At 33.2% G+C, this 27,944-nt stretch overlaps 2 protein-coding genes across 11 annotated transcripts in view; one reads left to right on the forward strand and one right to left on the reverse strand.

Moving 5' to 3' along the window:
* The window catches only part of LOC143253644 (A-type potassium channel modulatory protein KCNIP1-like), a 141,358-nt gene extending 138,414 nt beyond the window's left edge, over nt 1–2,944 (forward strand). For all 3 annotated transcript variants that reach the window (XM_076507838.1, XM_076507847.1, XM_076507856.1), the window contains one exon: nt 1,080–2,944. In XM_076507838.1, coding sequence (XP_076363953.1) covers nt 1,080–1,127 — 48 coding nt within the window. In that variant the 3' untranslated portion in view covers nt 1,128–2,944. The remainder of the gene's footprint in view (nt 1–1,079) is intronic.
* Nucleotides 2,945–5,174: 2,230 nt separating this feature from the next.
* Nucleotides 5,175–25,375, reverse strand: LOC143253659 (pyridoxal phosphate homeostasis protein). Of its 8 annotated transcripts, none has more exons than XM_076507909.1 (9): nt 25,344–25,374; nt 24,807–24,956; nt 21,658–21,762; nt 20,661–20,696; nt 20,349–20,424; nt 17,614–17,748; nt 16,811–17,052; nt 6,895–6,982; nt 5,175–6,716 (listed from the first exon to the last, which is right to left on the reverse strand). In XM_076507909.1, the coding sequence occupies exons 2-8, from the start codon at nt 24,879–24,881 to the stop codon at nt 6,902–6,904; spliced, it is 750 nt and encodes a 249-aa protein (XP_076364024.1). In that variant the 5' UTR covers nt 24,882–24,956; nt 25,344–25,374; the 3' UTR covers nt 5,175–6,716; nt 6,895–6,901. The 8 variants fall into 8 exon arrangements, with proteins under 8 accessions (XP_076364024.1, XP_076364013.1, XP_076363994.1 ...); XM_076507898.1 differs by having other exon boundaries at nt 25,089–25,369; XM_076507879.1 differs by lacking the exon at nt 25,344–25,374 and adding an exon at nt 25,075–25,227.
* Nucleotides 25,376–27,944: the final 2,569 nt, after the last annotated feature.

The raw sequence follows: 27,944 nt of genomic DNA on the forward strand, positions 1-27,944 counted from the left end.
TTATGAATGCATTTCCATTATCTATATGCCAATATTCGTGTTTCTATTCTTATATTTCTTTTGGTTTTTTCGTTTTTCGCATACCATAACCGTTAATTTTTTACACCAACGCCATGACTTGCTGACAGACGACACTGGAGCACGAGCGTGAAAAAAATATGAAAAATGAGAAATATTTGATAAAATAACTGTAGAGTGATTGAAGTAAAAACTATAATTTACTAATGGGAAGGAAGACTTCAAAATCACTGGAGAAAAAAAGCAGCATTCGAGCGTTTAGTATACAAATGGAAGTATGCCTTGAAACATCATTACTAGTTTTCTAATATCGTTTCTTTTAATTCAGTATATCCCTAGGGAAGTATTTCATGGTAAGTTTCAGAATGTAAAATTACGTTTGTTAGTATTGTTCATAGTGTTTGTAGCGGTAACGTGAAAAACAAATGATTATTCACACAACGAATTTTTTTTCTCCTTAGTCATATTCACAGAACTCTGAGCAATATGCATATTGTTTTGTTTTACATGTTTATATTATTGTATACGTGTAAAAAAAATTATTCGTTAGTAAAAATATAAAAAAACACGAATAAGTAGCCAACTGTATTTTTTTATCTTCCTAAAAAGGGGAGCGTCGCCCCACAGACCCTATATTCTAGCCAAAAATATTTGCACCATTCAGACGGTATTAGTTTATCAGTTAATGTTTGGATTTATTGTAAATCTGATTTTTCTGATATGATGAAGCTAAATTTATTATAGCTTTATAAATTGCAGTTATTTTAATATTACAGATGTAAACAATATTCTAGATGTAAAGTGTGGTGATATTTAGATAAAGTAACAGTTCAAAACCTCTCTTTACATGTTTATGACTTGAAATCGATATTATTATTGAAAACGTCAGTCTACAGTTATATTTCATCACATTATGATTTATTGTATAACCACAATAAACTACAAATTACATTTCGAAATTATGTAATTATAACCCGCCAATCACTGATTTAGGAAAACCAAATACACAAGAAAACAGAACATATATATAATTTCTCACTTATTTTGGTTTTGATTTTCAGGATGAAAATATAACAAAATCAATAGGATTTTTCGACACCGTACTGTGACATTCCAGCATCGATTTATACAAGAGTGCCTAGTGTCGTCTTCAGGTTTCTGTGCAACTGGTACAGCGTCTAACATACAGTGTTGTTCTAGTACCATGATGGAAGTAAGCTGTAAACGCAGCGTCGATGTCAAAATCAGTGTCTTTGTGTATAAGTATACGTGCGCATATATCAAGAATATTTACTTTATTAACATCTTGATCAGAACCACTGCTTCCAGTGAAAACAATGCAGTATTCTTCACTGTCCAAACAAATCATGACATCTTTTCCTACTGACATCAGTTCGGAGAAAATCAAAACAAAGAAAGTTTTAAGAAATTTTTGGTCCTTTTTCCTATTTCCTACAATTAAATAGATAATACAAATAAAATATAGTTCTGAGATAGTTCAATTATAGTATGCTTTGATAGCAAATACTCGTACAGCTGACTAGTACTAATACTTTATTGCCATCTGGCGATCATCTTATTAGTTTAAAAAATTCAATATCTTAGTAAACAATATATAGTTATAATACACGTGAATCTAGGAAGAAGTAAATGCTTAACAAAAAGACTAGGTAGTAATAGTCAATCAAACTGAAAAATGTAATGTTTTCCAAAGTTTTTTTTTAAATAAAATAAGTCGTAGTTTCTAAAATATTCTAAAAATTCGAAGTTATTTATAGATCAAAAGAAATGTACTTATTATGGAGGGGGAGTGAGACGTTAAAGTATGTCTTATAAATTTATATAAAATTGCAAGTAAACTTTTGTTTTTAATTTTTCTTGAATAGCCCAAGCTACATGATGACCGTTCTAAAACTTATTGTTTAGTTTCTCAGACATTAACATTTACTTTTAACACTTGAGCAACGAAAAAAAAGCAAACAATATAGATTTTGTAATTATTTGAAAAATCATGATCAAATGACCGAAAATAAAAACTTTATTAATACGCTTACTTAGTATATATGCATTTGATTACTGGTTTCTCCATTAATTTAATTTTATATTAATTTCCGATTCACAAATCTGAAAGCCGAGACATTCCTTTCCAAGATGATGACATTTGGAAATGGTGGTTGTAGTTCAGTACGGAGCTACACAGTGAGCTAGCTCCCTGTGCTGTTCTCACCCATAATATCGAGGGCATGAGAGAGGCGACTTCAGAACCTAACGCTTAAGTTTAAAATTTTAAAGTGCACACGAAAAATATGTCTCAAAATGACATATTTACCTTGTACCTGTGATTCTCATTCCCTTAAATCGTCATGATTGACAGATGATTAAATCTGGATAAAAGGAAACTTGTTTTTCCCAGTTATGACCAATATTATAAAATATTCCTTGGATAGGTAACTTTTGCGACTGAATAAAAACTTTAACTCAAAAAAAAAATCTTTCTGCTCGGCGAATTTTAGTTTTTTGGTTTTTTTTACTTCTTCGTATCTTTTAAAATTGTAGGAGTAAAATCTCTGCCACAAGTTGAAATTTTATAAAACCTTAATAAATAAGCAAAAATTGTGCGTACAACACAAAATAAAGTTACTCGAAAAGAAAAAAAATTCCGAATTACGGAAATTTATCTGTACCAGTAACATAACTTAGGCTCTTTGGAAAACTAGTAAATTTGTGAAAAGTATGTTCATGGCAATAGTAATTACCACAATAAATAAATATATATAAACTGACATATTATATTGTGATTTAAGTTTCTGTTTACAGTGCGCTTCTATACAAACTGTAGTCAGGAAATATGTTTTTGCTGAGCAAGTTCAAAAAGACAGTAGTTTTGGACTACCATACATATTACCCGATTTGGGTTATTTGATTTTTTAAAAAAAATCTTAATTATTTAACATTGTACTGACTTTACGATCGATCTGGCTTTTAAATATTAATAAATATAAAAATATTTTCGGAATTTCATCCTGTTTGAATTAATCATTATAACATTAGGGATTTGTACTTCGTTACTTGCTTAAAAGATATCATTGTTTATTGTCACTATTATATGTCTGTAGTTTCGTTGCATAAATATTTAAGATGTTTCAAATCAAATTATTTTGGATTTATTGTTGTTTATCGATTTTTTACAGAAAAAATATTAATATTTAACCTTAGCTAATAATTATTGATGCAGTCTTCCTGAAAATAGGACTTAGAATTATTTGTTTTAATAAAACAGTAACATTTAAAAACATTATAAATACGAGTTTCGTATTACTGGACTACATACTTTTCACATAAATATATACACGGTAGTTTCTTTGTTACAACTTAGTGTGAAGTTTTGTCTTAACTATTTCAAAAATAATATGAAATTCATATAGTTTTAGCTAATTTTGTGCAATATGGAAATCTTAGTTGCTGGTACTACAATTTTAGTAGTTAAGATTAACCTAACTTAAGTAAAAACAAAAGAAAAAAAGAGACAATTAGAATATTAAACAATTAATGGAAGATCCTTATACCAGAAACTTCACCATTACACGTTAAAACAATAAAAAGTTTATATGTAAAATCCCAGTTCCACTGATTAGTGCCTCATTTTTAATACCAGTTTTATAATATGCGAGTATAGCTTTTTTTGTTTGTTTTTTTGAATAAAGCACTAATTACACGTTCGTGGTAAGGGTGTAGTTTGAAAAGAGACAAACCTGGAGACTTCTCTCACCCACTAGGGTGTTCAGGAACGTTCTTGTTCCCCTTGAACCCCGCCCGTGGAATTTTGAGTTGACCGCTATGCAATGAAATCGTGACTGGTATTAAGTTTTGAAGGAAAGGCGGCTTTCCAAACTGAAGTCTGGGATGTCGGTGTCCCCTTTCACTCCTCTCGCGATTTGATTTAGGTTGGTTATTTTCCTGGATTATGTTGATTTTTCTTTGATGGTTTTGGAAGTTATTATGAATTACTTGATTAGTTTTGACAAAGCCTGAGCTGTCTGGTCGCTTCAGGGTGACAAAGTAAGGATCAGCAAGGCCGATGGTGTGACGTTGGTTGTGATAGTTAATGATTTCACTGACGAAGGAAGACCAAGAAGCACAAAGTTACACAATGGTCTATTTGTGTTCTGCCAACCATGGGTACAAACCCTGGTTTCTAGCGGTGCGAGTCTGCAGACATATCACTGTCCCACACATATAACTGTTTATTAGAGGTTTCTTTCAGAGTCACTTCAATGAAATTCTACACACTGTAGATACTGTAGTATGAAAATTCTTTATGGATTATTTTTGCCTTCCTCAAATTCTGAAGGCTTCAGTATTTGTTTGTTTGTTTTTGAATCTCACGCATAGCTACACAAGAGCTATCTGCTCTAGCCGTCCCTAATTTAGCAGTGTAAGACTAGAGGAAAGGCAGCTAGTCATCATCACCAACCACCAACTCTTGGGCTACTCTTTTACCAACAAGTAGTGGGATTGACTGACACATTATAATGCCCCCACTGCTGAAAGGGCGAGCATGTTTGGTGTGTGGGGGATTCGAACCCACAACCCTTAGATTACAAGTTAAGTGCCTTAACCACCTGATAATGCCTTAGTATAAAGTTTAAATTGTTCTCTCCAAGTACCAAGAGAAAAGGAGTTCATAAAAACAAAAGACCCCAAATTTAATAATGTTGTAACTTGCTCCTCTGTTTTATTCTTAATATTTGTGTTTCAATTAGAAAAATGTTTTGAAATAGAAACGTTCCTGAAACAAGCAACTTTCTTGTACTGCAGGGACCTAACTAGTGCACAAACTTTTTTTTTGATAAAGAATTTTAACATTAATTATCATCCACAACAACAAAACTAACTGATAAAACTCAGAATTAACAACATGGTGATAACACCAAAACCTAATCTATTTGACTAAACTACCAGAGTTTCTATGACAGTGTTTTCAGGGTAAAATATATACTACTTACAGTAATTTGTAAATAATGCACTTTGAGTGTACTGGAAAAATATAAAAACAACAAAAACTTATTGATAAATATTGCAATTACATTTTAATTAACTTACTACTACTGTGCAGATATTGTGTACAACATGTTGTTAGCCATGTTTGATTAACATTTATGATACTGAAACTCCTTTATTGAAAAACCCCAGCCTCTGAAATACACAAGTTTATCCATATTAACCAATGGAAATCGGTACTTACATGAAGTTGCTCTGCAAGCTTATTCTAAAAGACATATTTGGGTGTTATTATTTCACACTTTGTTCATTAAAAATTCTAACGTTGATAATCTAATTATTTTTTCTTTAAATATGTATACAGAGAATAACATGAATGTGCATATATTATAAATTACATATTATGTAATTACATACTTATAAACAAAACAGTACTCTTTATTCTTCTAGAACACATCATATATTCATAGAATAAGACACAACACAAACTCACCACCTATTGAAATTAAGTACTCATGCAAGGGTGAGAATCCAATAGTCACAGTTCCAATAATTATTATTTCATATACATAACCTGCAATACATTAATCTCTCAAAGTACCAAATACTTTTGCACAAGAAAACACAAAATACTAATACCATCTTTGGTGCATTTAAAACATGTTTCAACAGTTCTACCTAGAGTTAAATCTTTAATATTTCTTGACTTATTTAATAATTTGGGTTTTTCATTTGTTCTACTTAGAAGTACAGTTGCTTTACCAACCACTAATACATTCAACAGAATGTATTACTCACTAGAAATTAAATGATGGAGAAACTATTAAAAACAGGTTATTAATTATCACTTCATCTTCATGTACAATTTTACATATAAATCACACAACATTACATAAGTTCAAACCTTAAAAATTACAGTAACTCTTATCTCATTCTACTGTGGAGATATGAGCCATTAATTAAACATACTTAAATGAAAGTTCACACTAGACCTATCTATAAATTACCAATTTTTCAATGCAAATTTTGTGGCATGTTTCTGGTTAAATATTCTAAAGGTTCTATTTATCATTTCTGAATAAACCATTTTTAATAAACTACATACAAGTACAGCAATATCTGAGTAACTGTTGCAGTGAAGATCATACATGATTAGATCACACAATATTACATTTGTACATCAATTTAGTTAAGAGCAAGATAACTGAAACTACCTCATAACTATTCAGTTTATTTCACACAAATGCCTATGATATTTTTCTCACCTACTACTTAAACACCAGATACTTACTCTAGCTTCACATACTAATCAATCAGGAAGTACCATTTAAATTATAAAGCAAGTCTAAAAAGAGGTAAACATAAAAAACAAATTAATGCTTACACATCACTAAAACAATACCAAGAATAAAACTATTGTTTTGGACAACTGAAAAATATTATACAAGATATATCTGAATATCCATCCCTAATTTTGCACTGATAGACTAAAAGAAAGCAGGTACTCAACAGAACCAACTGCCAACTGAAAACCTTAGTAATGATTCATTACTTAATACAATGTATCAATTTAAATAAAGGTTATTTAAATTGACACATTGTATTAAGTAAGGAATATTGCTAACCTTGTTTTTGTTCTAAGTTATATAACTCCTGGCACTCATGTCTTGACTTAACAAACAGACCATGCCCAGCACCTGAAAATAACATAGTTCATGTAAATGCAAATAATCTAAATATTTCTTACAAAAGTCAAAACTTTAAGATAAAAAGAACTTTGTATCAGTGAATAAACTATGTCTATAACTATAGTAGTAATAAATTAGTTAATGGAATGAAACTCAATTATTTTGGTTCCAAGATGCTTCAGGATACCTATATATCAATCTGTGTTCTTTGTTGGATAGTTCCTAGCTCCAAATATTGTAGTTCCTACACGTACATTTGTACTTCCAAGTTCAATCTATAAAGATTGAAAAGTCATTGTATTAAATTACAATAATATTTGAATATTTGCTGTAAAATAATAAAAGAAAGTAATTATGACTTAATGTAACTAGCCTAATATTTCATAAAGACACATGAAGACTACCATTACCTGTAGAACATATACAGTAAAACCTGTCTAAGCCAGAAATATCAAAATTTTGCAGCATTATCTTAAGATTTCTCTTATAAAAGGCCCTCTATATGGCAGAACCTACATAATGTGGACGAAAAACTATCTTTCACCTATCTCATCTATCAACAAGTAGGATTAGAACCCGAATGACATAGAAAATATGTTTTTGATTAAATATTTATTTAATTAATAAATTTCTTTAAATATTAATATATTCTCAGACATTTTGTTGCAGTAAGCATTGTTTAAAATATATTCTGTTCTTTTTCTGCTGTAATTATATCAGAAGTCACTATTCAATTGATTGATTGATTGATTTAGTGTTTTATGGCACAAAGCAGCGAGGCTATCTGCGCCAGACATTCGGTAAAAATAAAAAAATAAATAAATGCAGTAATAGACATAAATGGAAATGAAGGTAAAACAAAAAAGTATAAAACCAATGTTGACACCTAGTCTACAATGTTAAGATAGAAGGCAGAGTATAAGAAGTTGTAAGGTATTTACTCTAGCAAAAAGGTAATGATCATAACCCACCAGGAAGACTAACAGATAAGTTCAAGAACCACCGTAAGTCACCTGAAGTTGGTCTTTCCAGTCCTGGTTCCGGGTTATGTGTCATAGCAACCAGTATCAAAATGTAAAAGAATAAAAGTTTTAAAAGATACATAGCAAAATTGTAACAATGAGTAGCCAAATGTCCAGTAAAAAGATAAAGTCAAGTAAATGGAGTAAAATTTGTAAAAGTAAATGAAGGTAAAAACAAAACAGCAATTAAAACAGAAAATGGTGTAAAAACCAATGGTGACATCCAGTCTTCAAAGTTATAAAATATTTACTCTAGCAAAATGGTAATGATCATAACCCGCCAGGAAGACTAACAGGTAAGTTCAAGAACCACCGTCAATCACCTGAAGTTGGCCTTTCCAGTCCTGGTTCCGGGTTATGTGTCTTAGCAGCTATTATCAAAATGTAAAAGAATAAAAGTTTTAAAAGACACTCCGCAAAATCGTAATAATGAGTAGCCAAATGTCCAGTAAAAAGATAAAGTCAAGTAAATGGAGTAAAATTTGTAAAAGTAATTGAAGATAAAAGTAAAATGGCAGTTAAAACAGAAAATGGCATAAAAACCAATGTTGACATCCAGTCAACAAAGTTGTAAAGAACTACCTGTAGCAGAATGGTAATGATCATAACCCGCCAGGAAGACTAACAGGTAAGTATAAAAACCACCGTCAGTCACCTGAAGTTGGTCTTTCCAGTCCTGGTTCCAGGTTATGAGTCAATATGGCCAGTACTAAAAAGTTAAGTAGTAAAAGTGTGAAATGATATGCAACAAAAGTATAATAACAACTCGCCAGGACAACTAACGAGTAGTTCAAACAGTAGCGTTAGTCACCTGAAGTTGGCCTTTCCAGTCCTGGTGTCGAGTTATTTAATGTTCTGGCCATTGTCCAATGTCAAATTAAAGGAGAGAGATTAAAACTGTAAAAAAGGAACCACAATTAAAAAGGGGTAATGAATAAATATGCAACACTTAAATGAGATTAAAAAGATTAATGGCCATTAAAAAATTAAAAACATTATCAAGGTGGACAGAGTCACAATCACCAATAACTCTGTCCAATGTTACACTCTGACCCTAGGAAAAAATATGTTTAAAATATTGCCGTCGTTGAGAATTGTAACGATGGCAAGAAAGTAAAACGTGGCTGATAGTGATTTGAGTGTTACACAAACTACACATTGGTGCATCAGTTCCAGATAAAAGAAAATGATGAGTTAAAAAACTGTGACCAATGCATAGCCTAGTGAGAACAACTTCCTCCTTCCAAACTTTACGGAAGCTAGATGGCCAAAGTCCAATTTTGGGTTTGATTTGAAAAAGTTTGTTGTCATGTTGCTCACTCCAAGTGGACTACCAGCTGGCACGGAGCCGAGCCTTGAAGACAACACCATAGTCCATGTACGGAATAGGCATAGGAGTGATGGTGCTGAAGCAGACATATTTAGCTGCCATGTCTGCAAGCTCGTTCCCGCGAATACCAACATGGCCTGGTATCCAGAGAAACTGGATTGAAGTAGCTGCTAATGAGAAATGGGCCAGTCGGTTTCGAATATCAGCGAGAATAGGATGTGAGCTAACGTGTAGCGATTCCAAGGCAAGTATAGAACTAAGCGAATCAGTATAAATAGTGCAGTTGGAGTACTGCTCAGCTACAATATGATCCAGGGCAAGAGATATGGCATACAGTTTAGCAGTGAACACAGAAGCTGTAGAAGGGATTCTGCGTGCAACTACTGACCCATAGCAAACCATAGCAGAGCCCATTGAATTACCTGATTTGGAACTATCTGTATAAATGGGAACTGAATGATTGTTTGAAAGATATTCATTGAATAAAAGATGGTACTACCAATCTGGAGTATCTGCCTTTCTCAGATGACTTAAAGAAAGGTCACATTTGGGGGCTGTAATAAGCCATGGTGGGATGGGCCAACCTGTGGAATCTGCAATGTTATCCAAGGACAGACCCAATTCATCCAATTGCACCCGGATGCAAAGGCCAAACGGAGCAATGACAGATCGTCTGTTCTGAAAAACACCGAGGAAGGAAAACACATTTCCAGGTGGGATGCTTTGGTAAGGAATGAAGTTTCGAAGTATATTGTAAAGATAGTTGCAAACAGCGAAGGTGTAGAGAAGGTTCATGAGATTCAATGTATATACTTTGAACTGGAGAGGTACGGAAAGCCGCAGTGCAGAGTCGAAGTCCTTGGTGATGAATGGGGTCCAGCATCTTTAAGGCCGAGGGTCTGGTAGAGCCATAGACCATTGATCCATAATCGAGTTTCGATCTAATAAGAGCGCGATATACCTTTAACATTGAACAGCGATCTGTCCCCCAACTGGTAGAAGAGAGAACACGGAGGATGTTCAGTGCTCTTGTGCATTTGACCTGAAGCTGCTTTAAGTGTGGTATAAAGGTCAGTTTACGATCAAAGATAAGCCCCAAGAACTTGGTCTCCGGGACCACTGGCAGCAAAACTTCAACGATATGAAGTTCAGGATCAGGGTGAATACCCCGTCGACGGCAAAAGTGCATGCATACAGTTTTGGAGAGAGAGAAATTAAAGCCGTTCCCCAGAGTCCACTTCCGTACACAATTGAGTGCGGTTTGTAGTTGCCGCTCAATATATCTTATGTTTGACGACTGAAATGAGATGTGAAAGTCGTCGACATACAGCCCATTCGCAACAGTGAGAGGGAGTTGTTCAGTGATGGCATTTATCTTTATACTGAAGAGTGTAACACTCAATAAACAGCCTTGAGAGACTCCAAGTTCCTGTACAAAAGAACGGGAAAGTGTCGAACCCACACGAACTTGGAATCTCCTGTCCATAAAAATTTTTTAATAAACATGGGTAGATGGCCACGTAACCCATATGTATGGAGGTCTCACAAAACGCCATACCTCCATGTTGTGTCGTAAGCCTTCTCTATGTCAAAGAATATTGATACAAGATGTTGGCGGTTGAGAAAGGCTTCTCTGATAGATGTTTCAAGACGAATTACGTATTCTGTGGTGGAGTGCTGTCGACGGAACCCACATTGGGTGGGCGACAGGAGGTTGTTTGATTCAAGGAACCAAACAAGACAAGCATTAACCATCCTTTCTAATGTCTTACAGAGACAGCTCGTCAAAGCAATTGGACGGTAGTTTGAAGGAATCTTGGGATCTTTCCCTGGCTTAGTGAAAGGTAAAATAATAGCCTGGTGCTAGGCATCAGGAAAAACATTCTCCTGCCAGATCTGGTTGAAAATAATCAGAAGGACATCAAGAGAAGCAGGAGATAGATGGTGCAGCATGTCATAATGAATATCATCAGGTCCAACAGACGTACTGGCAGACCGATGAAGGGCCATTTTTAGTTCCACCAGGGTAAAGGGACAATTATAGTCAAAGAAACAGTCAGTTCGAAAGGAAAGAGGTGATCGCTCTGCCCGAGTCTTGATGGCCAGGAAGGTGGAGAAACAAGCAGAAGGGCTAGATACCAGGCAAAAGCTTTCACCTAGAGTGTTAGCAATGTTCTGAACATCAGTCACCTCCTGACCATCAGAGAGTAAGATCGAGAGGGGGATAGAATTGTAGTGCCCATTAACCTTTCGAATCCTGTCCCATATGATCTTGAAACTGGTGGTAAAAGATATGCTGGTTGTGAACTTAATCCAAGATTCCTTCTGGCTTTGACGTCTTACCCACCTAGCATGTGCACGGGTCGTTGGAAAGCAACCCGGTTTGAAAGTGTGGGATATCTACGAAAAGTATCCCAGGCCCGCTTTTGAGCCTTCCGTGCTAAGTGGCAACCATGATTCCACCACAGACGAGGATATTGTGGAAAACGTGTCGAGGTTTTAGGAATACACTGAGCAGCTGCATGTGTAATACAGTCAGTTACCGCTGCTACACAGTTGTCTATTGATGGCTGATTTACGATGGCAGGATCAAGTTCTGCGAGAGCAGTGAAAGTGGACCAGTCTGCCTGATCCAGCTTCCACCGGGGCACGCGGGTAGGGTGGCATCGTACACGGGCCAGTCTCTCTCAAAAGGATCGGAAAATGATCACTGCCTAGTGGATTACTGTCAACCCTCCATGAAAAATGGGAGAATAATGAAGGGGAGCAAACTGAGAGATCAATAGCGGTAAAGGACTGACTAGGTGCATGAAAGTAAGTGGAAGAACCAGTATTGAAAAGAGAAAGATTGTGATCAGAGAGCATCCACTCTACAGATCGGCCCCTCCCATCAATAATAGCACTTCCCCAGAGGGGATGATGTCCATTAAAATCCCCTAGGATTAGAAATGGAGATGGCAATTGTTCAACGAGAGCATCAAGATCTGATTGATCATATGTCTCTCCAGGGGACAGGTACAGAGAACAAACAGTGATGGTATGACCCAAAGAAACACGGATGGCTACAGCCTCCAAGGGTGTGTTGAGTGACAAAGACAGAGTGGGCACGTGTTGATCAACCAACAGTGCCACCCCTCCATGTACTCAACCATCACACAACCTGTCATTTCTGTACAGAGAAAACTGCCGAATGGAGACAGTATCAGCAGTTTTGAGAAATGTTTCTTGTAAAGAAAGACAAACAGGATGGTAGGAAGCAATCAGCGTTTTGATATCATCCAGATTAGAACTTAACCTCGACAGTTCCATTGTATCAAGGTGGCCACTTTTAAGAACGGGTAGGTGAAGTGGCTGGAGAACCCTTCAGTTTACGACCACGTCTCTTTTCTTTACTGTCTTTAGTCGGAGGATGTCTATCAACCTCCACGGATCCTGCTCTGGGTCAGGTGGGCAGGTTTTTGTTATTGGCAGGGAAATCCAGTGACTGAGGACGCGAACGAATAATTGTTTTGTCTCTTGTGGTGGGAGAAAAAGATGTATCAGAAGAAATGCCTGTATTTGAAACTGAAGGATGTGGATCTTGAGGTTTGTTGGAAGGTACAGAGGAACAGAGATCGGTGTGGAAGTCGATTCATCAACCTTTTTAACCACGGAGGTCAAAAGGCTTTTCATTTGTTTTGAAAACGATTCTCTTGGAGGCACAGAGAGATCTGTCTGCACTCCCACTGTAGTTGTGGAATGAAGTGCAGCAGCATATGTCCGAGATAGAGTTGTGGACAGCAATTTCCGAGCCTCAGGATAACTAATGTTATGTGTCGTTTTCAAACGCTGCACCTCTTTTTCCTCCAACCATTTTGGGCAAGAATGAAAGTAAGAGGGGTGAGAACCATTGCAGTTTATGCAATGTGGGTTCATGTCACAGTCATAGGCATCGTGGTCCTTGCCTCCACAATGAGCACATGTCAGGGAACCACGACAAGATGTCTTTGAGTGGCCGAATCTCTGACATTGGAAACATCGAAGAGGGTTTGGTATGCATGGCCGAACCCTGCAAATGAGATAACCTACCTTGATGGTGGCAGGTGCACGTGGTGAAGTAAATGTTAAAACGAGGGTATTTGTTGGCAGTGTATTTCCATCTTTGCGAGTGGAGATGAGCCTCACTGCAAAAACTCCTTGAGTGGAGAGACCAGCAAGAATCTCTGACTTGGGAACGTTTTTTCAAATCTCTTTCAACAATAACTCCTCGTGAAGAATTCAAGGTAGCATGGGGTGTAACCTCAATAGGTATATCTCCAATTGCCTTTGAATTCAAGAGGAGTTCTATGTGTTGGGATGTGGATGTTTCAACCAATATGTCACCAGATCAAAGTTTCTTTACTGACTTTGTAGAGCCAGCAAGTCCCTCTAGTCCCTTTTGAATAAAAAAAAGGGGACATTTGCCTTAAAGGTTTTTCCGAAAGAGAATGTAATATAAGAAAATGAGGTACGTGTGTAACTGATGTTGAAGATTGCTGTTCTGAGTATTCAAGACATGGTCGCTTACCCATTGACTGTTTTTTTTTTACAATTTTATATAAATTTTTTAGAGGATCCATAGGAAAAGGAAAAAATTTCGGTACCCACTAACCCCACCAACCATGGAGCCCTACAAGGGGATGCACTACAAAGTCACGCAAGGACAATGCAGCAACGCCAGGGTTTCGTGAGCACTATACCCAAACACCAGCATCAGGCACAATGTCCGCAACACCCGTTGAGAACTTCCAACACTGGTAGTTGGTTGACTCTAGCCCAAGTGGACCAGCCGATTGACCCAAGGGGGGCCAGCCAAAGGCCGCCCGTCTACAGGAATTTGAGGCCAAAGTGGTGTGTTAGGGTTGAACCTCTCAACCACCAGGATCCTCTCCTCCCCTTCACGGGTCGCCACTCACAGCAAACACGTGGGTGGATGTTTAGATCCCAGAGAAGGTAACCAGATAGAACAGAACCTTCCCTGGGAGGTCCCCTCACCACGTACAGGAATCCACACCGAGGGGTCACTATTCAAAAGGATGGTTGACTGTACTTTTGGTTGCATTTGCTGATAGAAAACTAGAAAAACCATAGGTAATAGGCAAAAGAGAAAATTTGTACCATTTCAAAAATTTAAAAGAAAAATCAACCTCCTGTGGAATGGAAAGCAAATAATAAAGTGTGCATGACAAGTGCTATATTCGAGGAATTTTTAAACAAATTAAAGAAAAGAATGGAAAAAAAAGGAATAATCAATTTTTTTGTAGATAAATATAACTTGTTACCAAAAAGTTCAACTTTCAAATGTTTGTTCAGTCTTTCAACCTCCCTGCACAACATCAGTTCTACAGCCACTAGATAATAATAGAATTATACAGTGTATAAAACTGAAATACAGAAAACTGATGCTTCAGCATATTATTGCAAACATGGACGACTGTAAGAAAGCATCTGAAATGACCATGAAAATTGATGTGTTAGATGCAATCGTATTTTTAAGTCATTCAATCAAATGCGTAAAAGATGAATGTGTAATAGAGTGCTTTCAAAAGTGTGGATTTATTGTTGATAATGGTGCAGATTGTGGAGAAGTTGTTTGTTATGATGAGTTTAGTGAAATCCAAACTCTGAAAAGATTGATGCAGATGACTATCATTGCAGAAAGTTTTGGTGATAAGTTATATTAACACTATCAAATTGTATGCAAAAATAAAGAAGGAAAATGAACTTCATGAAAAGGCCATAGAATTGGCATTCTCTTTTAACTGCATGAGAAAGCCCATTAGACAAATGAAACAGTTGAAATTGGACACTTTCTTCAAAAAATTTAAGATTTAGTGTACTTATGTATATTTTTGTTCTTATTCTAATAAATATAGCATAAACAGTATAATAAATTTATTCGCAAATGTCTAACTTCTCGAGTCAAGCAAGTATAACACTCTGCTTAAAAATTATAAATAACTAAGGAAATGCATGTTCACTGTTTAAGCCAGAAAACCTGCTAAAATTGGAGATTTTACTTGGTCCCATGCAATTTTGCCTTAGACAGGTTTTACTGTATATATTCTTATGAACAAAGTTACCAATGATGAAACCTTTATTTCTAATTAATACTGATGACACCAAGCATACAGTACATATACGTTTCTGAAAGGCCATACTGACACAGATCTATTGTATTATGCTAGTTTTCATTGAATATGGTTGAGAATACCTTTATAAAACAAATCAACAAGAGAAAAACTGAGTTTTTCATACACATTTTGTATATAAAACATTTTACAAAACTGAACCTTAGGCTGACATTAAAATACTCATGAGGTAAAACAGTTAATTACAAAACAGTAAAAACTAAGCTAATACAGATGTTGTGTCTTTTTTTAAAACTACTATAAATTTTTGTCCTTGTATTTAATTCTTTAGTGCTAGACTCATCTTAATATCACACTATAATGGAACTATTACTTATATGATACTGGATTTTTTTTTTTTTTTAATTATGCAATGTACAACCCCCAACTATGCAAAATTTTAATCCTGAGTGCATGTAGATTTGCAATAGCGGTCATGATTTTCCAGTTACATTCCTGTTTCCCATCATGGAGAACTTCATTTTTCTCCATTATCTGGGTGCAGGTATGACATGAATATGAAACAAGCAGATCAAATGCACTGGTACCAAGAGTTATTAGAAATAATCTTTCTACTTACGAAAGAGTAGAACTGATCTTCCAAAAAAAACTATTTTTAGACTAATTCGGTAAATCTAGAAATGTCATTACAATCACTTGAAATTTGCTGTGACAAAGAATGTGAAGGTTTTGAACCAAAAACAAATGTTATTTACTTTTATTACGCAAGTAAAAACACGTGAACCTTCTTTATATTAAAGCCTGTAGAATATCTAAGTAAGAGTCAGAACTACTTTGTACCATAATACAACTGTACTGTGATAACAAGTTCATGTCAGCTAATCTATAGATGGTTAACATTATGTTAGATGTTGACTAAAAATGCTCTCAGGCATCATAAATTACCAAAACTAAACAATCACAAATATACTTTATTTCCTAATATAAAAGTGCTTTAGAGTGAGAAAAGTTAAAATAAGACCAAGGAAAGGTAACTTTAATAATGTTTGTATTTAAAAGATAGACAATGCAAACAGAAATTAACAAAAAATAAAATTATTGAATGAGTAAATATCAGTTAAAGACTTAACAAGAGTAACCGTTATGAAATGATAACAAAGTTTAATATTCACTGTAATGATCCATTTTGATACTTTCTGTATATGAAATTACAAAAGTAATTGTGACTGCAAATATTCAACCTTATTGTTCATGTATCTGTGGTACTTCATAATTTATAAAACTGATACTGATAGTGTATGTTTCATACTGAACCAACATGGAATATGCTCTTATCTTCATTAATGTATGACATACTATTTTAAAAACCCAAACTAAGCTGACAGACAACCAAAACTTAACTTTAAAATCACAAGAAGCAGTGATAATTCTGTGGCAACACATTGAATATGTCTAACTTAATAAATTAGACTTAGTAGTACTGGTTTTAATATTTAGAAATTTTGTGAAACTATAACAAGAGCTTTACAGTCTAAATTATAGACTTAGGTATTTCAATTTTTTTGTTTTGATAATTCCAAAGAACAGTTAACTGTTATCTTATTAAGGAAAGCTTGTGTTTGAAGTAAAACAGTGACATACCGCATGTTCAAAATCTCCTGACATTCCCATGCTCAGTTCAATCTTGTTTGGATCCAAACCCAAATGGCTGCATATATCTTGTCTACATTTTACCAGCCTCAGAAAATCAGGAATAGGCCCAGAAGAAATGTAATGGTCAAGTATTCCTATTGTCATTAGACCTGTAAACTCCAGATTCTGGCATTTATCTATGACATGATGAACTAGTGAAGAAGCTCCTTCAAGGTCCACACCACTTTTACCTAGACATAATCTTCAAATTAATACTATTTCTGAATAGAGAATAATGTATTAAGTTAACTACTTCTTTCTTGTTAGAAAATGGGCCACAATTTAATGCAAAAACAAGTGCTATAGAATTTTTTTTTCTTAAACAAAGAGCATAACTGTCTCAGTTACAATACTATCAATTAAGCTTTTACCTTTAATACATAAATATAGATTTATAACACTTTACTAGGTATACACCTGATTATCATTACATGAATTCATGTTATAACATTATCAAATTTAATGAACTTGTTTTCCTTTCTCACTAGTGTTCTTCCATATATTGTCTTCCTCTCACCAGTAGTCATTTCTATATATCTTACCTTTTAACTATATTATCTTTCTCTGTGTGAAGTTTCTTACACATGTACAGCTTCCACATATCTTCCCAGAATTCACTTGATCTCATTCTTATCTCCATATACCCACTTTCATCTCCACCAGTGTTCACCCACACATACTATCACCCTCAGCAGTATTCATTTCTACATATAACTTCTCATTTCCACTAAAGTTCACTTTTATATACTTACTGTCTTCACCACTGGTATTTACTTCAACCATAACTTTAAGCTTCTGGCAGCTATTCAATTTCTCCCAGGCTTTATTAAGAACATCAGCTAATCTCTCTGAATCAACTGTCTCCACCATATACAAGTTGGGAACAGCTAATATGAAAGAACAGCATAGGAAAGAAAAAATAATTCTAAATGTAAGTTGGACAAATATTCTCTATATTGTAACTATTATGTTTAGAATAACCAAAAACTGTTTTAAAATCAGAAATTTTAAATAACTAAAATACAATTGAGAGTACAGATTAGAAAATATAGTTGTCTATAAAATTAATAACCCTTTTCTCCTCACTTCAACATCACTGCATTTTTCTGTTCCTGTAACAAAAAGGTAATTAATGAAATACCATGATAGGCAGCATAGACTCTTAAAATGGAGTTTTCATTTATTGAGTTTTGCTGGTCTTGTATAATAAAAGCACAACTTCAATTAGAAACTGGAAGTCTGGTAACTCCAAAGCAAAATTTCCCATTTCAAAAGAGGTATGTTTGAAAAAAAAAACAAAAAATATTTAATGCAGTCATGAAATAAATGCTTACCACAGATAAAATATCTTTTAACCTTCAACTTGATTTTCTTTCCTTAAGGTACAATGCAATGTTAATAATAACTGAAATTATATTTTGTCTCAAACAAACATTGACTTACAAAATGACAATTTGCACAACTACTAGAACTGGATGATCAGTGGCATTTACTAATAAATTAACCAAAAACTGCATTAATCAATTAGTACAGTGTTCCTCAAACCACAATGTGTACAAGTAAAAATGTTGGCAGCAGTGTGAATGTCACTACCCATTTACTTTCCTTCTAGTCTGTGGTTTAGAATGAGAAAAGAAATAAATTAGTGCCATCCAGTTGCCTTCCCCTTCAATTGGCAGTTCAAAACCAGTGACAGACAGCTTCATAGCTTTAAAATAATTTAATAACAATGAGAATCAATTTGAAGATTATGAATTCTGAACAGATTGATCAGAGCTGAACAAGTTTGAAGAAAAAGATAAGACTAAAACTGGACATAGCACATATTTCTTATGTAGTTTTACAGTAACTCACAAGAGAAACTAACTGCAATAAGTCTTACTGCAATATTTATATTACTTGGATAGTTTGAATAATTGAAAATATTAATAACTTTAAACAGTGACTGACTAATTGAGAGTTAGAATAATTGAATACAATAATAATCGGAATAACCGATTATTTCCATAACAGTCAAATTACTAATTGTATAAATCAATTAGTTGACATGACTAATCAATTTAATTATTACTCATAAGTAACTGATTAACCAATTAAATCACTCAGTTTTTGCTGATAGTTTAAAAAAAAAAAATCTATATTATATTTGGAATATAGGATTTTTCCAAAAACATCAGATTATTTAAGCTACAAGTTTTTACTGTACCACACCTTCTAACATGATTTTAAAAGGCAAGTATAAAACAATCTTGTCTTGCATAAGTTGATGTTATTCAAAAGGTGAGGTCTTTAAGTTAAAAAGCATATAATAGTTGTTTCAAATTATTGGTTAAACTACATACAATTTAGTTATTTCAACCAATTCCAATTGGCCAATATTAACATTCCAAGATAGCCAGACTAACTTTCTCTTGTGTTACCTCCTTTGCACTACATAATCAAAAGACAAGAAACAAATTATAAAAGACAGTTGAACCAATATGGAATTACTAACAGGAAAACTTACATTGTTGAAGTATTAACTTTTGTTGAAGATATTGCTTATCTGGATGATGATGAAAAGTTCATGGATTTGGTGTATTTAGATTTTAATAAAAAGATATCATGTACAAGAAGAAACATTCAATCAGTGGGAGTCACAGTGTATGTTAGGGAAAGTCTAGTTACTTAAATTATGAGTAGTTCTGATGGAATTGAATCAAACTTGACCTTTGTTACCAGTGGCCAGTGTTTAGGCCTTTGCTTTTTCTTATACACATTACCGATATGCTTATAATTATTAAACTACTAATGATTGCTGATGACATTAACTCTCAAGTACACTTAAATAACTTGAGGATGTTAAGATATTACAGAATGACTTGGTAGGTTGGAGAAACAGTTGAAAACTGACTTAACTACATCAAAGAGAAATAAAATTTGGTTATCATAATTTAGATCAGTAATGTAAATGGAGGAAAAGGTGCTAGGTATTACAGAGAGTAAGCCATGCCATAAAAGCAGTGATCATTTGCTAGTAGTAAAGCTAATAAACTTTTAATATGTTTATAAATATATTAATTGCATATAAAAAAAATAAATCTAGTTATACAAGTTGCTAGTTTTGATCTCTTCATGTAAGAAAGGATACCGACTTATTGGAAAGGATTCAAACACAGAGAGGGCTAGTTGAATGTTTCCAGAGATGAAATAATTCTTTTTTCTCAAAAGTTAATGTCTAGGGCAGACTTGAAAATTCACTTAATCTGTTAAGTTACTACCAGTTGGCCATTTTATGTTAATAAGTAAATGCTTCAAACATTTATTGGGTAACTTAAAAACTACATTTCCTCTACCATGAACATCAATTAATATCAAATGAGCTCCTTCAGTTAATTATATATATATATATTCAATAACAATTTAACTTGTCAAACCATTGATGATGCACAAAGGTTAGTGATTGTAATATGAATAAACAATGAAAAATAAGAAGGTTAATACTAACCAACAAGTTTATTGACCTTGTTTCTTTGGAGATGACCTATAAAATGCCATTTAATCTCACTGCATTTCTCCAACACCTGGAAGTTAAAATTAAGAACTATCTTATGACTGATTATACAGTCAAAACTAATCAATGTATGACACCTATAAAAAAAAAACAAAAAACTATACCAGACTTCAAAAATAAAACTAATTTTGATCCTACATTAGTATTCAATGCCTGACAACCTTACACAGAAAGGGTGATTTTTAATTAAATGTGAAACATCTTAATTCACAATGATGAAGTAAAATACACATAGATCAATCTCACCTCAGGGTCATTTGATTTCTCCACTAGCTCTTGAACCTGCATGTATATGAACAAAAAACAGAAATTTATTAATTCACTCTTGAGTGTGCGTGTTTACATATAATACTACATACACATACACATTAATTACAGTGGCTACTCAGAGAACATCATCTTTACAAAACTTTGATAACTTACATAGGACAAAAAGTGTTCAAATACTTTCCTAGAGACTGTAAAACTTATAATGGAGGCAAAATAGTTTATATTTCAATGGCACAATTTTAAATGTCAAATATACATGTAAAAAAAAATTCACATCAAGTAAGACATTTTATTTAATATTTTTCATATTATCTAATAGACATTTATGAATGACATTTAGTTATGTAAACCTCAAACTAAAATTAACGATGAAGAACTTGGAAATATGTTAAACCTAGAATTACCAGTAAAGTGATTTGAGGGTGTACAGCCAAAGTAAATACAGCAATGAGCATGTGTCTAAAGGCTGTGTAAATCAACCTTTACAGAAAGAACTTTCATTACCACACTACTTGACCTATGTTCTCTAACAAAGATTTTTTTAAGCCATAAGCAATCCTAAATTAATAGTGAAAATTGACTTAACACTATAGTCAACAGTGAACATTTAAAATCAATAAATGTAGAATGAATTAATGCTATGCAGTGAAGAGTGACTTAAGGTCTTACAGCTGAACAAAAATCAATGGTAAAAATGACTTAAGGTCATACAATATAACTTGAAATTAATTACAATTAAATGACATAACATTTGGTAAAAACTAAAGCTAACAGTCATGCAGCTAATTAGTTAGAGTAATATACATTCATTTAGTTTACTTACGAAGAAAAAATACATCAGGAACAAAAAATAAAAAATTACTAAATATTTCAGTTATAGTTAATGTTCAGTTACTCATATATTTATTGTTTCAGTTATATAATTTCCTAATGTACAAGAAATGATTAGCTATTGCCTATTACAAAACCTCACATAATTTTCCCCAAAGTGTCTTTGACCCCATTCATAAGCAGCAATAATCATTTCTTTAGACTTTGTTTTACTAGCTGCCACCAGACGAACATCTTCAGCTGAACCCTAAAAGAAAAAGAAGTTGTATAACTTCAAATTTGGTTGACTACTTTTGGCAAGGGAAAAATTATTTCCCATCATTTTTTAATATTAAATATTTATCAACATGCATTATATGTTGATATATTTTAATGAAATGTTGTGACATTTTATAAATAACTTGGTACCCCCAAAGTACTTTCATTACTTATTGTGTTCTCTCATATTATTTTCTTCAGAAATCAGAACAACTAAGCCTATGGACTTTATCCTATTGGTTTCCAGATGATTCTGTATGCTATAATAATACAAAAGTAAGGCCTAGAATTAACCAGAATAATACTTTTTCACTCCTCTTTAGAAAAAGAATTACAATAAGTAAATCCAAGTTTTCTCATTTTCTTTTGAAAAAAGAAAATTAAGAACTGATCTTCTTGGAGTTTATTAAGTATCCAGGTCATTGGTAGAATAAGATAATTTAGTTGTATTCTGAAGGTAATGAGTCAACATGTTTAAAATTTAAGATAGATAGATTAGGCTTTAATTATGGAGGATGTACACAGACAACCTTGAAAGGCTGAATGGTTTCTTATCGTTCACAGGTTATGTTATGTGAATAAACTTCAGAATACTCAGTTTTTCTTATACACATAATATATTTGCAAGTTTCTTAGACAGCTGTTTTTTATGACTTTCTTATAATTTTATTATTATTATTTATGTGTACCTGTGGCTAAACTAGATAAAATCTCACAAGTTATTATAATCCTGACTGTTAAGCATAGAAAGGTCATATTGTAGAGGAAGGGGGAAAAAAATCCATATTTAAAATATCCAAAAAGTAAACCTTTAAGTGAGGCTGGTATTTGAATATGGATTTAATGAAATTAGCAACTTAAAAAAATCTTTAAGTAAGCAAGGTGGGAAGAAACTTAGCTCAGCATTTATACATTGAAAAAACAAACTTTTTTCTTAAAATAAACTAAGAACCAAGAAATATGGTTTTCAATATTTTATTGTTAACATACTAGTTTCTACATGTATGGTTAAGCATGCAAAAGTAATATAGTGTTATCACCAGTTGACCTTTGGACTAGTCTGTTTTCAGTTATAATATATATACTTAGGTTTAAAATTTTATTGGATAGTCAATGGTTTTACCAAGGAAAAAATTGACTTTTTGGCATTCTTTGAAACCATTACTGCTTATGTATATTATGGTAAAGGTGTAGGTTTCTTGTATCTAGATCTTCAGAAAGCATTTAATGAGGTGCTACAAAAAAGGCTTGCAAGAGAAGTTATCTCTATAGATGTGGGGGTGAGTTAATTAAGTGGATAGAAGAGTGGCTTGATCAAAAAGCATGGTTGTTATAAATGGAGGTCAGTCAAACTGGACTAATATCACAAATGGAATAACAGACTTTGCAACATAAATGAAGAAATGGTCAATAAGTTACTTAAATTTGCCAATATCAAGGTCTTGGCTGTTGTTGGCTATGAAGAGGATACTGCTGCTTTACAAAATGATTCAAATTATTTAATGAGTTGGGCAAATAAATTGAAAATGGGATTTAATTGTAATAACTGCAAGACAATGCAGGTTGGTTATAATAATTTGAATTATAACAATACTTTAGAACAACATGGGGATAATTAGTCCATCTCAGCTGTTTTATCTTCTAAACAAAATTATTCATAAATAAATAAAAATAAATTAAAGCCAGCTCTTATCATTTACATACTTAAAGTTTCCTCTTAAACTCACTTTTATTACCTCCACAACATTCAAAGACAACCCATTCTAAAAACCACCCATTATAAAAATAAAACTGTTTTTGCTAAAGATGATTTCTTCTTGAAAGATCATTTCAAGATGATGTATACTTGTGTCCCCTATCTTACTATTTTCATTATTAAGTATGAAACAAAATTATTCATTAATACTATCAAATCTCTGGCCACCCTTAAACATCTTAATCAGAACCCACACTTTGTTTTCTCTTGATGTGAATGGGGGGAAGATTCAGAGGTTTCAACCTCTCTTTATATCACAACTCCCTCCTGGTATAGACAATTCAATGTCTTTCCTAAGGTAAGGAGCCCAAAACTGAACACAATACTTTAAATGCAGCCTAACCAGTGACCTGTGCAATAAAATTGTAGCTTCCTAGTAACATAGACTTGGATTCAATGTTTCTGTAAACAAAACCTAAAATCCTATTTGCCCTACCACTAGCAACAGCATACTGCATGGAAAGCTTAGAAGACTGATCAACCATTACACTAAAATATATTGTTTCAGGACAATGTTGAAATTATTTCCATGCAAATTATAATTCAAATTAAGGTAACTTGCATGCATTATGATGCAGTTAAAAAAAACTCTTGCCATTTATTTACTCAACTCACTAAATGATATATATCCTTTCATAAATCAGTAGCATCCTCTTTACAATTAGAAACACCCATAACCTTAATATATAAAATGGCTGAAAATAATCTGAAAAGTGTTATGAAAGAGAGGATTTTTATGTAGTTGTTGATCAATACATTAAGCCATGCAACTAATGTGCTGTTGCTAGTGGTAGGGTCAAAAGGATTTCAGGTTGTATCTACCAAAATATTAAATACAAATCACTGGTTAAACCACATTTGGAGTATTGTGTTCAGTCTTGGACTCCTTACCACTATCTGGGAAGAGCAGTGAAATGGTGAAAAAGATTCAGAAGGATGTTAAAATGGTGTCTGGGATGGAGCACTGATGCTCTTTGAAATTTTTTCTTAAATGAAAAAAAAAGTAGAGGATTAGCAATACAGGAATCATCATCAGCCAAGTTTTATTTTTATAACAGGGTGATTGACTTTTAAAACAGATTTTGTGGTGTTCGCAAATTTAACCGAGGTTAAGATAAAGCTTGATAACTACATGGATGATAAGGAGTGGCTTTGAGGTTATTGCCGTTCTTTCTATAATTACATTTAATGGTTTTAGAGGTTTTGACAGCATATATGGGCAAGTAGGTCCTTTGTCGGACCTAAACGTTATTCGTTCACTTTTGTAAATATCTCACCGTGGTTCTTTTCTCCTTCGCTTCCCGTATTCTGGCGTAAACACTATTCAGTGCGTCACCTATCTTATCCACCATTCTTATTTCTTTAGTTTAGCGGGTTTACGTTACTTCTGCTGTTCAGTGTTCTAGTCAATCACAATATTAATAAACCTAAGATAGTAAAAAACAGTTTAATTAAGTTACGTATTAGTCAAAACAATGAAAAAAATCATTAAAGTCTTTATTCTACTTTCCATAACTAAACCAATAACGGATCTAAATATCATACTTATCTGTCCTCACCTCTCGCTGCAATATGAAACTTCATAAATCCCAAACTCTATCACATCAATTCAATTGCTAACTACACAGAAATAATTACAACTTTATCAGGTATTGCAATTCCGGATGTTTTGAAATCCTAGCGCCGTGCGCAAAATTCTTAGGAAAATATTGGTAAATCGTATAGTAATCCTAGAATTCCTGAAACACTATAATTTCTTTAAAAAATACTTATATATAAATATACATGTAAGAGCGAAAGTTATATATACATACTTTTCTCTCTCGTTCTCTATTTGAGTAGTGGTAAAACCTATTAAGTTAATTTTTATCATAAGTGAAAAATGTTTGTTATAAAAACTGATAAATATTATAAAATAGTATACAAACAAGATAGCTAGTTAAATCATAAATACTTTAGTCAACAATAAAAATATATTTATTCATAGAGAAAAAATTAAACAACATTTTTTTTTCGGGATTACAAAACAATATATACAGATAACTAAATACATTTTAAGTATCACAGTAATTCATTTAGTAATAATTGCAGTTGTACTATTCTACATGTAAAACCTTAACTTTTACATCGCATTAAAATAAACAAAATTTCTCTTTGTGACAATTGAAATGTTGACATTTCAAGCATTCTCCATGGAGTGTAAACCAATTTAAAATGGGAATTGTCTTATTTAAGTTCCTAAAACGTGTAAGTGTAAGTGTAATCAATGTAAGTGGTATTTCCTTCTTCGTGACGCCCGCCATAGCCTGGTGGTTAAGACACTTGACTGAAAATCTGAGGGTGCCGGATTCGAATCCCCGTCACACCAAACATGCTCACCCTCCCAGCCGTGGGGGCGTTATAAGTACGGTCAGTCCCACTATTCGTTGGTAAAAGAGTAGCCCAAGAGTTAGTGGTGGGTTGTGATGACTAACTGCTTTCCCTCTAGCCTTACACTGCTAAATTAGGGACGTCTAGCGCAGATGGCTCACTTGTATCTTTGCGCGAAATTCAAAAACAAACAAACCTTCTTCATGATTAAATCTTTTTATTATTAGTGCATTACTAACTAAAACCTGTAATAGACTATGTAGCTCCAGCATGGATTAACGTAAGTGAAAAACAAATTACAGTCACTACAAAATACACTACTTACAACAGCATACAGAATACTTAAAACCACCTCTTCAAAGTTTATGCATAAATATTCAAACGCACAAACAATAGCAGATCGACTCCTACATATTACAATAAAACATTTTGATAGAAATTGGAGAAAAAATGAAATATTAAGCGAACTCGACAGACATTGCATATATGATGAAGACAGTCCTAAACACCTCTCTCCGATTAATTTATATATTAGATCACTAAGATAAAATTATTTTAAAAAAGTAATAAAAATAAATAAAATTAAAAATAAATTAAAATATAATTTACATATATAATTATAATAATTAAGTGCTATAATAAAACAGTCCACCTATGAGCTAGACATTAGTGAAGGAGCTGATGGTGCAATATACATGGACATTACCCTGAAAGGGGCCCAAGTAAATGTGAATTACTCTGGCTCTAATGTAATAATTATTAACATACTAAGCAGTTCACACTAACAAGGAAAAGAAATGAGGAAGAGGACAAGTGTACCTGGCATTCCTGGGTAAACACACATATATATCCAAACAACGAGAGAGAGAGATTAAATATTTATTTGCATGAGGATCCACATAAGTACCACATAAGTACGTGCTGGTACATTATTTATTTTCAGTTCATAAAACTGAATGATTGTTTTTTAATGTTAACAGCAGTTATCTGGTGTTACTTCTTCCATAATGTTTGGAGAAAGAAAATTAAAGAGAAAACATTTTATAAGCTTCTGTAAATTAGCAATTAGAAAAAGCGTAGGTTATTTTGACGTTCAGCTTGGACACCTTTGTTGAGCTCAAAAAATTCAGTTTACAGTATGATATTAAATTTTGTACATTGGATTTTTGCATGTAAATGCTAGAAAGATGCAGGACCATAAACGTTTTTCTAAAAATGTACGTCGCATTTTATTTATAATATTGGACGCTACAATATGTAGATTTTATTATCACTAGATGAGATTTTAATAAAAATTTCATGAACATATAATATAACTGGGGGTATATGACTTTGCTAACATTTCATCTTTTGCATCCTCAAAAAAAAAAGATTGACAAAAAAAGTAAAATAATGATCATTGCCCTTTAGAGGACGTTACATTATGAAATACATTTTAACCCATGTTTTGTGCAGTTCTGAAAATTCCTTAAAATAAATAGCTCCTGGCAAAAAACGATAAAAACATACACGTAGAAAAGTGTTTAAAATTATATATTGGCAATATTCAATAGAAGAAATAACATCTACTTTCACATTATCAGGACATTCGACAAAATCATGAGCTCTTCACAATCTTGGCATGCTCGAAGGTTAGGTTATCAAACCAGAAATTCTGTTTTATCTTTAATATGATTTTTTTAGTAAAATTCTCTGGATGGTGATTAGATCTTAGCAATTTCTTCATGAAGCGTAATTTGTTTTCAGGTTTGTCATTGGGACTTGGTTAACATAGCTAAATACATTTTGTTCAAACTACTAACTGGCCCCCCGCTAGTACAGCGGTATGTCTCCGGATTTACAACGCTAGAGTCAGTGGCTCGATTCCCCTCGGTGGGCTGAGCAGATAGCCCTTCGTGGCTTTGCTATACGAAAAACACACATAAACTAATAACTCAATGTATTTCCTTTCATCTAGCGATATGTGTCTTTGATCAACTTAACATACCACAAATTCATGAAATTTTTAACATTTGTTCTGTTTAGTCTATCAATTTATATATACA

This window comes from Tachypleus tridentatus, chromosome 1 (assembly GCF_004210375.1).
Source record: "Tachypleus tridentatus isolate NWPU-2018 chromosome 1, ASM421037v1, whole genome shotgun sequence".
Classification (NCBI taxonomy): domain Eukaryota; kingdom Metazoa; phylum Arthropoda; class Merostomata; order Xiphosura; family Limulidae; genus Tachypleus; species Tachypleus tridentatus.